Raw genomic sequence first — 13105 nt, forward strand, 5'->3', positions numbered from 1 at the left:
GATGAGGCTCCCAGTATCCCAGCTAGGTGCCTATCCATCAATGGAAAGCAGGGAGGTCCACAGTGAACTCACGTTGGTGCACAAGCTGCCTGTCGTCTCTATGGGCTCCTCTCAGAGTGCTCTGTTCAACGGCAGCAGCTCCCCCGCCCCCTTGCCAGTAACCATCACATCTGATGAGGCTGTGGAGACTGGGGAGATGCCAGCTGTGGCACTGGCTGCTCCTTTCCAGGTGGAGCCAGCACAGGCTCCACTGGCCAGAGGATGACCACCAATGTCATCAAGGCCAACAGGACAACAGAGTCAGCAGGCTGTCTCCAATGCTGGTGCCAGGGATGGGGGAGTACCTAAACGTAGCACTCGCAATCATACGTTAAAGGCACCATGAGCACAAGAGGGACAGGTCACTGGTGATTTTATGTTCATTTTTGTTAACTTTAAGTATGCTGGTTCGATGTTGAAAACTGAAACGTTTCTGTAAAGATTATTGAATTGTCAGAATGACATAAATTGTGTTTTTGTCATCATGACCTGAGTATGCTTCAACTTTTTATTTCATTGGTGAGGGGAACACCAGTATGTAATGCTGGACGTAAGTGGCTCTGAACTTTATTGCACAGGCATGGACTGTTCTTTGTGTTCAAATGAAAGGGTTCTTTCAGACATCCGGGATGGAGGCAGCAGCTCTGGCATGTGGTTGAGGCTGACCTTTGTTGCCCAGCTGAAGGAGCGTTGGATCAAGGCATCCCTGGTGTCCTTGCCTCCCTGGAGGTTACCGAGGTCTGGCTCCACACCCTCACCATGCTCATCTTCTGACTCACTGCTGGACTCATCCTCTATGGCCTGTGCAGCTGCGTCAAGATCTCCTTCCTCCAGTGGGACCCCATTGCCAGTGTCAGATTGTGGAGAGTGCAGCATGCAACCACGATCAGTGACACCCGCTCTGCGGGGTATTCTAGTGCTCCCCCGAATGGTCAGGCATCGGAAGCGCGTCTTGAGAAGACCTATGGTCCTCTCTACCACTGCCCTTGTGGAGGCATGACTCGTATTGTAAAGCCTCTCTGCCTCTGATCTTGGGTGGCAGAGAGGCGTCATGAGCTACCTCTTCAACGGACAGCCCTCGTCATCCAGCAGCCATCCATCCAGTCGGGCTGGAGCACTGAACGACCTCGGCACCTGGGAGTGTCTCAGGGTGTACGCATCATGAGAGCTGCCAGGGTACCTTGCACAGGCTTGCAGAATCTGCATCCTGTGGTCACACACTTTCTGCACGCTCATGGCGTGGAATCCCTTCCTGTTGATGAAGGCACCCAGTGGGCCGCTGGTGCCCCGATGGCCACATGTGTGCAGTCGACTGCACCCTGGACATGGGGGAACCCAGCAATCGCTGCAAACCGTCTGGACTGCTCAGCCTGGCTGGCCTCACCCGCACGGTAAAGAATAAAGGTCAGTACCTGCCTGAACAGAGTGCGGGTCACCAACTTGACGCAACTGTGGATAGCTGATTGGGACACTCCACAGAGATCCCCCACTGAGCCCTGGAAAGAGCTAGCGGCATTGAATTTGAGGGCCACTGTGACCTTCAGAGCCACTGGCATGGGGTCTCCACACAAACAGTCAGAGCTGATCTCAGACCCAATCATCTGGCAAATGGAGGTCACAGTCTCTCTTGAGAGGCAGAGCCTCCTTTGGCATTGCACCTTGGACATAATGAGGTAGCTGCATCGCTGTCTGTAAACTCTGGCAGCAGGAGAGTGGCATCTTCTGCTGCCCCTTCCTCCTTGGACTACATGCTGGCCCTGCACTCCTTGTGTCTGTACCTCTCCCCCCATATGTCCCTCCTCTGGAAGCTGCATAGGGACACATGGCCTCCTCTGCCTTCTGCCTCTCTCTTATTCCTCAGAGGAGGAAGACCACAATCCCCATTACCAGGGTAAGGGAAGGCTCTCTGATTCCTGGAACAGTCCACACTATCTGAATCCTCTAGGGGCCTGGCAGACAGCAATGAGTCCTGAAATGAAGCTGCCAAGTACCAATAAACAACCAGCTGCAAACTATCTCCAAAACTGCTCACTATTCACACTGGTAATGCTGCGGACCCTTGTTATCCCACCCTTGGATGAGGTTTGTGAAAATGTCGGTTGGCCGCCTGCCCATTTTGCCCGTGTGATGATCAGGAAATCGCACGGGCAAGGAAAAATCACAGTCAATAGGACTGTTAAGGGCCTTAAGTGGCCGCTTAATTAATGGCGGGTGCCACTCCGTGCGAGGGACGCTCACCCAACGTCATCACACACTATTTTACTCCCGTTTGGGTCAGGCATACGCCCGCCTGCTGGACAAATAAAAAATTCTGCCCCTTATTTCCAGCCTTCCATCTCTCTCTTACCTTTTTTCTCCAAGTTTTCTCTCTGTTGTCAACCTTTCTTATTTCTCTCTATTGCATCGTTGTTTAATCTTTGCTCAGCTAGGATTACATTCGTGCCTTGAAACTTGATTTCAGTCATTACAAATGTAAATGGTACAGGACACCCATATTATAACCTGTCCTTTATTTCAAACTGCTTCCTTCTGGTCTAGAGCCAGTCCGAGTGCAATCAGTAAAGGAGACTGTGATTCAAGATGGTGGCTTGCTACTAAGAAAGTGCCAACTCCTGCTTTGTATTGGTGACGGCTGGATAGTACATCCAGGGCATGAAACCAAATACCAGGGGAGCTGAGGTCAAATTATAGTATGCCCTACTGTGACCACTAACTCAAGATGGAGCAGGGATTGAAGGATCTGGGCAGGTGCTGGCTTGACATTGCTGCTCGTGATGTTATAAAATTTCAGTATCCGGCAATACGCATGGCTCATTAGAAAATACAGAAATATTTAACTTCCACAGCACATGACAAGGACGTAATCCCAAGAAAATCCATTGTGTTTTTCTCTGAACCAGTCTTCGGAGGGAGGCTTCATGAAATGTTAGATTTCTCCTTACATAATTTCCATTTAAATCTCCTTCCATCTTCACAACCACCCCACAAAGGTATGGCCAAAGTACCTGAATTACATTGGTTGTACTTACTTGAGTTGACCAGGGGGCAGAATTCACAAGGGTTCCCCCAAGCCCTTCCCAGGGAACAACAGCACGAGGCTCGAGTGACGCCAACGCCAATCTCTGCACTGCATGAAATGCCACCATCTCCCCTTGGCAATGTCTCTAGGAAGCAGTTACCAACACGCGTGTCTGTAATAAAGCAAAACATAAGTGGTTAGCTTATACATTGACCCACACAGGGAGCGTACCAGAGAATCATCAAGAGGGATATTTCAGAATGTAGTCTTACAGAGGCAGCAGAAAAAAAAACAGGAATGTCCAATATAGTTTTTATATAAGAGATTGTGAACCATATAATGTGTATGGTGTTCCACATTGCTGTCATTTTATGTGTGACTTCACTGGGGGATGGGTGAGGCAACCCTACAGATATTTTAAATAAAAACAGAAAATGCTGGAAATACTCAGTACGTCTGGCAGTATCTGTGGAGAGAGAAACAGAGTTAACGTCTCAGGTCACTAACCTGTCATCAGGACTGGGAAAAGTTAGAAACATATTAGGTTTTGACCATGTTAAAAGGAGGAGGGTGGAAAAAGAACAAAAGAAAGGTCTATGATCAGTTGGAGGGCAGGAGAGATTAAATGACAAAAGGTTGCATGTGCAAGGCCAAAGGAAGTGGCAATGGAAGTAAAGAAACATAAGATGTGTCTAGGGAAGGTGTGATGGCAAGATCCTGAATAGCTGCTTTTGGAAAGCAAAGAAAAGGAAGGAAGGGAGAAGGAAGAATGAAATAAAACATTGAGAAAAAGGAAACAAAATGGGGCAGAGGTAATGATTTAAGATTGTTAAACTCAGTGTTGAGTCCATAAGGCTGCAAAGTGCCCAGATGAAAGAATCCTCAAGCTTTGATGATGAGCTTCATTGGAACATTGCAGAAGCCAAAGACAGAAAGGTCAGATTGGGAGCCAAGTGGAAAATTAAAATGACAGGTGACTGGACTTGGGGATATGCCTGCAGACTGAATGGAAGTTTTCTGCAAAGTGGTCATCCAGCCTACGTTTGGTCTCCCCAATACAGAGGAGGCCACATTGTGAGCAGCAAATATACTAAATTGAAAGAAGTACAAGTAAATTGTTGTTTCACTTCAGATATTAGACCTTGGTTTGCATGTGGATGTACATGCATGACTGTGTGTATGCTTGTGTGTGTGCATGTGCATAGTGTGTGCGTGTGTGAAAATTAATTGAAGATTTGAATCCTGGTCATGTTTGTGAAGTTGATACAATTATCAACCTTATGTATAACACATCAAGCCAAAGACAGGTGAAGTCGCTATCTCCTGAAGGACAACAATTCTTTAATCAACAACTAAATATTTTCTTTACATTAAATAGAGTCTGACATAGGAGTAATGGGAGTAATGGGCCCAATCACCCATTGACAGCAGTAAGTTAGAAACAGCCAAAAGAAACTGCTCCATCCCACATTCAAGGCACTAAGTATCAGCCTGTTACTGAGCACGCCTTTGGTGTGGAAGAGCAGACAATTATTTGAGTGGATGGGAGGCAGTCAGAAATGAACAACCGAGATGTGAGGATGGGTGAATATATTGAATGTTTATTTATGAGGGAGTGTTCAGAACTTTGCCTGGGAAGATTAAATGGTAGAAGGGGTACAGTCCCTGATAGTTTAAGGAATATATGGGCTGTGGAAAGAGATTAACTGGATGGGTAGTGTTCATGGTACGTAAGATTGTATAAGACTGAAGAAGGACTTATGAGGGTGGGGTTGGGGAACTGTTAATTGCCCTAAGCACCACTCTATCATGGAGACAGAAGATTGGATTTTATCTCCTCTAATTCCTGGAGTAATGGAAATCCTGTAACATTGCCAATGTTTTATACCAGATCAGATTGGGATTTGTAGTGAGCATAGCTTGGAAAATGATAGCCTTGGTTGAGTTAGCTTAGGGACCACTGGATTGGAGAATTCCATTTTTATACCATCATAATATACCAAGACGAGGCCTGTGAATTGAATTCAAATGACTGACTAGGCATGAGATTCATTGCTATGATAACCCATCTCTGAGCACCTCTGCCCCGATGACAGAGACTTGTGCTCTCACCAGCAACTGCCATATTCTATAATTTATTCTACAATTTATTTATTCTATAATTTAGTGCTTCTGTTTCCATGAAAACATTAAATGTTACTGTCAATAAATCATCCAAAAGTGGAAATAAGACTTACCCACACAGCCAACCCCTGTGGGGTTCAGCTCAAAATCTGTTGGGCAGTTACACAGGTAGCTCCCAGGGGTGTTCACACATAGGCCATTGATGCAATTCACGGGGTCAGCACATTCATTGATATCTGTGAACGTAAATTCAGTGAATCATTAAACAATGAATCATCCAATCCATCAAACAATTGATTAACTGTCAATTATTAATCCATCATCAATCAGGTTCTGAAACTCATTTCTTACCATCTCAGTAATGCATGCTTCCTTGTATGATTAGTTATTATTCAGTCAATACATCAGTGTATCATAGTAAGGTGCAGCACAGAAATAGGCCATTCAGTGATCTTGTAGGTAATCTTGCAAATTTATGACTTTCTTTCTCTTTTATATGCTTAATATACTTGATGGATATGGAATACATTTAGATTTAGCTGACCCTATGATGTTTTTATTAATCTTCACTCCTCTGTTCCTGGTGATCAACTGCAGCTGAATGAGTGCTGCTCTAGGCTGTACTATGTTACTTCACCCTGACCATCAGGTACATGTGATCATACTCCAGGCTTGGCTGTCCCTCAGGTGTCTGTTCACTGTCTGCCTGTTCCACCCTCACCACGATGTTGGCATTCAAATGGACTATGTCCATGCATCAACTAAATCACCAGGATTTTTTAACTTTCCCAGATTTGTATTTAAGTAGCACCTTTCATGACCTCAGAGCGCCCCGAAAAGCTTTACAGCCAATGAAATACTGTTGAAGTATAGTCATTTTTATATTGTAGGAAACATGGCAACCAATTGGCGCACAGCAAGGTGCAACAAACAACAAATGTGATAAATAACCAGATCGTCTGTTTGCTGTTATGTTGATTGAGGGATAAATTTTGGCCAGAACACTAGGGCAAACTCCCCTGCTCTTCAACAAAAACACTGCCATGGGATTTATTATGGCCACTGAGAGGAATAACAGGACTTTGGTTTAACATCTCATCTGAAAGACGGCACCTCTAATAGTGCAGCACTCCCTCTGTAATGCATAGGAGTGTCAGCCTAGATTTTTTGTTTACTCTCTGGAGTGGAACTTGAATCAACAACCTTCTGACTTAGAGACAAGAGTGCTACACTGAGTTACAGCTGACATATTCATAGACAACACCAAATGGCTGAGGTTGAGTTATGAGGCTATAATATTGTCACACACGTCATTAGGGTGAAACTCGATCTTGTGATTACAGTTCCAGAGTCTGCGCTTCAATCCCCAGTGTCTTCTTCTCTTTGTTAGACCATAGACCATAAGACGTAGGAACAGAAGTAGGCCATTCAGCCCATCAAGTTTGCTCTGTCATTCAATGAAGTCATGGCTGATCTAACATTCCTCAACTCCACTTTCCAGCCTTTTCCCCATTATCCTTGATTCCCTTACTGATTAAAAATCTGCCTACCTCAGCCTTAAATATACTTAACAACCCAGCCTCTACAACCCTCTGTGGTAAAGAATTCCACAGATTGACTACCCTCTGAGAGAAGAAATTCCTCCTCATCTCTGTCTTACTCTAAGATTATGCCCTCTGGTCCTAGACTCTCCCACAAGGTGAAACTGCCTCTCAGCACCAGTCAAGACCCCTAAGAATCTTATATGTTTCAATAAGGTCACCTCTCATTCTTCTAAACTCCAGTGAGTACAGGCCCAACCTACTCTACCTCTCCTCATAAGAAAATTCCTCCATACCCGGGATCTAGTGAACCTTCTCTGGACTGCCTCCAATGCCAATATATCTTTCCTTAGAGAAGGGGACCAAAGCTGTTCACAGTATTCTAGGTGTGGTCTAACTAGTGCCTTGTATAGTTTTAGCAAGACTTCCCTATTTTTATCAAAACAAAAACTGAAAATGCTGGAAAAACTCAGCAGGTCCAGCATCATCTGTGGAGAGAAACAGAGTTAACATTTCGAGTCCATATGACCCTTCTTCAGGGCTCTGAAGGGTCATGTGGAATTGAAACATTAACTCTGTTTCTCTCTCCACAGATGCTGCTAGACCCGCTGAGTTTTTCCAGCATTTTCTGCTTTTGTTTCAGGTTTCCAGCATCTGCAGTATTTTGCTTTTCCCTATTTTTATACTCCATTCCCTTTGAAATAAAGGCCAACATTCCATGTGCCTTCCCAATTACCTGCTGAACTTGTACACTAGCTTTTTGTGATTCATGCACGAGGACCCAGAAGTCCCTCTGTGCTGCAGCTTTCTGCAGTCTTTCTCCACTTAAATAATATTCAGTACCTCTATTCTCCCTGCCAAAGTGCATAACCTCACATTTTCCCACATTATATTCCATCTGCCAAGTTTTGCCCATTCATTTAACCTGTCTATATCCCTCTGTAGACTCTGTGTCATCCTCACCACTTGCCTTCCCACCTATTTTTGTGTCATTCACAAACTTGGTGATAGTACATTCACTTCCCTCATCCAAGCCATTAATATATGTTCTAAATAATTGTGGCCCCAGCACTGATCCTTGTGGCACTTCACTAGTTACAGGTTGCCAAGCTGAAAATGCCCCCCTTATCCAAACTCTCTGTCTTCTATTAGTTAGCCAATCCTCTATCCATGCTAATATACTACCCTCAACACCACTGGCTCTTACCTTATTAAGTAGCCTTATATGCAGTACCTTATCGAATGCTTTTTGGAAATCCAAATATATTACATCTACTGGTTCCCTTTTATCTATCCTGCTTGTTACCTCCTCAAAGAATTCTAATAAATTTGTCAGACATGATTTCCCCTTCATGAAACCATGCTGACTCTGCTTCATTATATTATGCATTTCTAAATGCTCTGCTATTACATCCTTTATAATAGACTCTTAACATTTTCCCAATGACAGATGTTAAGCTAACTGGACTATAGTTACCTGTTTTTTGTCTCCCTCCATTTTTGAATAAGGATGTTATAGTGGCAGCTGTTGAATCTTCTGGGGCTTTTCCAGAATCTAAGGATTCTGGGAAGATTACTGCCAGTGCATCCACTATCTCTCTAGCTACTTCCTTTAATATCCTACGATCCAGCCCATCAGGTCCAGGGGACTTATCGGCCTTTAGCCCATTAGTTTCCCTAGTACTTTTTCTTTAGTGATAGTTATTTTATTTATTTCCTCTCCACTTTTGCCCCTTGATTATTTATATTTTTGGAACACAATCAGTATCTTCTACAGTGAGGACTGATACAAAGTATTTATTCAACTCCTCTGCCATTTCCTGGCTCCCCATTATTATTTCCCCTGCCTCATTCTCTAAGAGGCCTGTGTTCACTTTGCTCTCTCTCTTCCTTTGTATATATTTCAAGAAGCTCTTACTGTCCACTTTTATATCACTTGCCAGTTTACCCTCAAAGTTTATTTTCTCTCTCTTTATTATTTTTTTGCTCATCTTTTGTTGGTTTTTAAAACTTTCCCAATCCTCTGGCTTACCATTAATCTTTGCCACATTACATGTTTTTCTTTCAATTTGATACTATCCTTAACTTTCTTGGTTAACCATGGTTGGTTTATTCCTTTCCTAGAATCCTTCTTCCTCACTGGGATATATCTCTGTTGTGAGTCATGGACTATTTTCTTAAATGTGTGCCATTGTTCATCAACCATCTTTTCTGCCAAACTCTTTTCCCGGTCCACTCCAGCCAACTCTGCCCTCATTCTTTTATTATTACCCTGGAGTTAAGCTTAGTACAGTTGTTTCTGACCGAGGTTTCTTATTCTCAAACTGAATGCTAAATTGCACCATTTTATGGTCACTGTTTCCTAGTGGATCTTTTACTCTGAGATCATTTATTAAACCTGCTTCATGACACATTACCAGATCCTGTATTACAAGATAGCTGCATTAACTATGTGTTTGAATCAGTTGCCTGACTGAACCATTTATTTTCTATAACTCACTGTTTCCTGACGTTTCCACTGTAAAGTTTGAAGCAGCACAATCATGGTGACTTATTAGATCTGTGGAGAGCCTGTGAGGCCAGATCTTTTATAAGAAAGCTCATAAGTTAAATCAAAGTCAAGAATTATTGAAGGTCAAGGCATGTGAGATAGTCTCTGTGCGCTGCTAATACAATATTTAGATATTTTACAAAGATAAAGAATTTATTGCTTAATTCTAATTACTTATAAATCACAAAACGATTCCTTACATATCACAAAGCCTAACCATCCATTTTTATCAGAGACTAAATGTGGCACTGATTAGTTAACGTCAGATTGATTAATTAGACTAGATGTGGCATTGATCCATTAAAGGCCAACTATTAATGAGACTGAATGCAGAAATCATCCATTGTCAGTTTGAGCTCACCTGTGCAATTGCCCCCACTTCTATCCAGCTCGTAGCCGTCATCACAAACACAGCGGAACATTCCGGGTAGGTTCTGGCAAGTGCCAAAAACACAAATGTTCTGGAAGGTGCACTCATCAATATCTGAAGAAAACGCAAAGGGGTATTATGGAACATTGCAAGGCAAGGTCTGACGCATCCATTATGCACTGAGTCACATCAAAGAAAGCAGCAGGGGTCTTAGACACATAGGATCCCTGAAAACAATCAGCATTATTTATCAACAGATGTGCTCAGAAAACCATTGCTAACAAATTCTTGGACTGATTACAGTGGATCAACATTATTAGGTATCTCCAGATAAAAGATTAAAACTATTAGCGAGAGAAACAGGAACTATGGCAAACATCTTGTTAGTCATCAGCATCCTCAGTTTCTATTACAAATGGGCATCTATTAATCTGACAAGTATCTGTCAAGTTCAATAATCAGGTCTGTACAATCACTGAAGAAACAAAGAGAAGGCCAAAGTCAGCAGGTGAAAGAGCCCAAATTACTGCCAGGATGTGGTGAGTCTGCTTCTGACCATCTGAGCTACTGCATGTTACTAATGTTGTGAGTAAAGTGACTGGACATTCACTAGAATGTGAATGTCTTGTGGCTTCCTAGAGAAGCCTTTCTTACAATCTTACCTTGGCATGCCTTGCTATCCTCGGTTGGTGTGAATCCCATTTCACATTCACAGCGGTATCCCCCAGGAGCATTCAGACACTGCCCGTTCTCACACAGATTCACGTTTTCTGCACACTCGTCCACATCTGCGCAGAAAAACAGGTCAGAAGCACAGAGTGAACAGCAGCGGTACAGTCCATACTCCAGGGGCTTCCTTCCGGCACTTCCTCCAGGTTACTTGGCTAATAGGAGTATGTACAGGGAAATGCTCAGGTAGACACAGGGTAATACCCTGTAAGTTACAGAAAATCCTCGCTCATCCTCCCTGCTATAACTTTGTTATTCATTTTCTACTCTAACCCGTGGATGAGGGAAAATACTCGGCAAGTTATTTCTATGGCCTGGAAATCATACTGATCAATTTACTGATTTATATTACAGGAGTCCCAGTGTTGGAGGATCCTCTCCATTTATATTGACTGAGCTTCATGAATACTGTGGACCAAAATCCACAGCTTCAATGAGAACACAAAGTCAGTTACCAGTGAAATTCCATAAAAAATGTGATATTTCAATTCTAACTGGACTAGATAGCTGGAAAATTGCCTTACTGAGAGGTGATAGAAAACTACTGGGACACAAATGGTTCATTTCTGCCTGTAGTTTATGGGTCTGCTCTTTGCAACCTGCCTAAAGACAGATTGTTTTAGGGTGGTATTGTCTTCTATCGGGTCAATAGTGTTGATTAGCAGACGACTGGATATGGGAAATGAGTACAGAGCACATTTCTGTGTTAGAAGCAGTGGCATAATCTAAGCAAGACAGCCCTAACATAGACAAGTTTTGTCAAACACCACGGGTGGCAAATGGCACGTCTTTGTGGTACCTGTTATGGTACTTACTGCTTTTTGTTTGAGTCGAATACAATGTCTTTATCTCCTAGATTGATTTTGGAAAAGCCAAGACTTTGCAGGATCAGACACTTCATACCAAGGACAGAATTTTTCCTTTGTCGGGCAGGTACATGCATGACCCGAACGGGAGTGAAATAGTGTGCGATGTTGGGCGAGCATCCTGACGTCATTGCACACTCTTGTGACATTTCGCTTGGCGAGTGCGCGCAAGAGACAGCAACACATCTACTAACAATTAAGAGGCCTATTAAGGCCCTTAATCAATTAATTAAATTGAATTTTTCGCTGCCCGTCCAGCTGTTTGGTTGGCAGGTGGGCAAATAGGCCAGATAGCCTTTGCATTTTTAATGAAGCCTCATCCATGGATGGGATGAGGTTTCGGATAGTAAATAAAAAAAACAATAAAAATTTTTAAAAATAATTTTTAGCATGTCCCTGCTCATGTGACAGAGTCACATGAACATGAGGGGAAATGTTTTCCTTATTTTTGAAATCCTTATTTTTAATGTTAAAGGCAGCTCTGTGCCTTCTGGGAGCTTTCACTCGGCGCACCCACGCCCATGCACAGACTTCAGCACTCACCTCCTCGCCCCCTCCATCCTGCCCCCGCTACCCCAGCAGCGCTAAGTGTTTCAGCGTGAATTTCATGCTGGCTGGCTGTTAATTGGCCAGCCAGCGTGAAATCGCAGTCGAGGCCCGATCGCGGGTGGTGGACCATTGTACAGCCGCTCCCAGGCCCGCCCGATGAGGTAAAAATTTTGCCCCAATTCTCTGCTTTATGGGTAAGCCACCTACATATTTGCAAACTGAGCTGTGCGTTAGAGAATGGAGAGCTACTCCTTTTCAATAGTGCCTGCAAAAAGCCAGTCAAACAAACTCAATTAATTTGCCTGTCCGTTTAACCCTTTGTTACTAGGATTGACAAACAATTTGTTTGCTTCTGCAGGTGACTCTACTTGAATACCCCTGGTTGCTAATTGAGTTGTGAAATGCACTCATCATTGGCTGGGCAGGAAAAATAAAGCACCTGGGTAAGCCTGAATCACAGCCCTACATCTCTGATAACCAGACTGAGCTTGCCAAGAGATGGGAAAAGTCTGGCAGCACCACTGCCTGGAAAGATTGAGGGAGGTCAGGGGTGGGAAACGGGGGAGAATTCCCATCGAGGTGGCTCCTACAACTTCTGGTGACATCAGTACTTAGTGCAGATTGTTTGGAAGTTAAAGGGTCACAAGGCCCTAAAGACAGCACCAGAGACAAGAGCAGGTAAAATAGACCCAAAGTCACATAAACGATGCCTCAGTTTAACAACTGGTCACCAGACTCAGCAACTGTCCCACACTTTCACAGCATGGAGCAGCGCAACATCCCAGACCAGCTGCAACAGTTCAGCCTGTCTCTTTTTCACCTTCTTGCTGAGACTTGTTACCTGAGCAGCTGAAGCCATCGCCACTGAAACCATCCTTACAGGCACAGCGATATGAGCCTGGTGTGTTCATGCAGTTGGCACTGGGATTGCACTGGTGCTCCTCAGTGGCACACTCATCCAGATCTGCAATGGAAAAATCAAATCAAAGGTCATCGTAAATCAAATCCCAAGAACACACAAATCCATCATTCCATGAGGCTTTGCCCAGCAACCAACTAATGGTAAGAGCCGGAACTTTCTTGTTCCTCAGCACTTCACCGGAGGTGTCTTAATCTCAATCGAGTGCCTTGGTTACAATATAACAGAGAGGAACAGCAGTTGAATATGTTAATACCCCACAATGTTATAGTCACTGCAACATTTTAAGCTTCAGGTTTTATTTTTATATGTTCAGATTCAAATAAATTAAGTGTGAATATTTATAAATATGAATATTTATTGGCATCCTGGCTTATCTTCCATCTTTGCAGCTTCAG

At 43.5% G+C, this 13105-nt stretch overlaps 1 protein-coding gene across 1 annotated transcript in view; it reads right to left on the reverse strand.

Moving 5' to 3' along the window:
• Positions 1 to 13105, reverse strand: part of fbn2b (fibrillin 2b) — a 207746-nt gene that overhangs the window by 55618 nt on the left and 139023 nt on the right. Inside the window, exons 33-37 of the mRNA XM_041205515.1 lie at positions 12630 to 12752; positions 10307 to 10432; positions 9636 to 9758; positions 5296 to 5418; positions 3069 to 3230 (exon numbers count right to left, since the gene is read on the reverse strand). Coding sequence (XP_041061449.1) covers positions 3069 to 3230; positions 5296 to 5418; positions 9636 to 9758; positions 10307 to 10432; positions 12630 to 12752 — 657 coding nt within the window. The remainder of the gene's footprint in view (positions 1 to 3068; positions 3231 to 5295; positions 5419 to 9635; positions 9759 to 10306; positions 10433 to 12629; positions 12753 to 13105) is intronic.

The sequence above is a fragment of the Carcharodon carcharias genome, chromosome 14 (assembly GCF_017639515.1).
Source record: "Carcharodon carcharias isolate sCarCar2 chromosome 14, sCarCar2.pri, whole genome shotgun sequence".
Lineage (NCBI taxonomy): Eukaryota > Metazoa > Chordata > Chondrichthyes > Lamniformes > Lamnidae > Carcharodon > Carcharodon carcharias.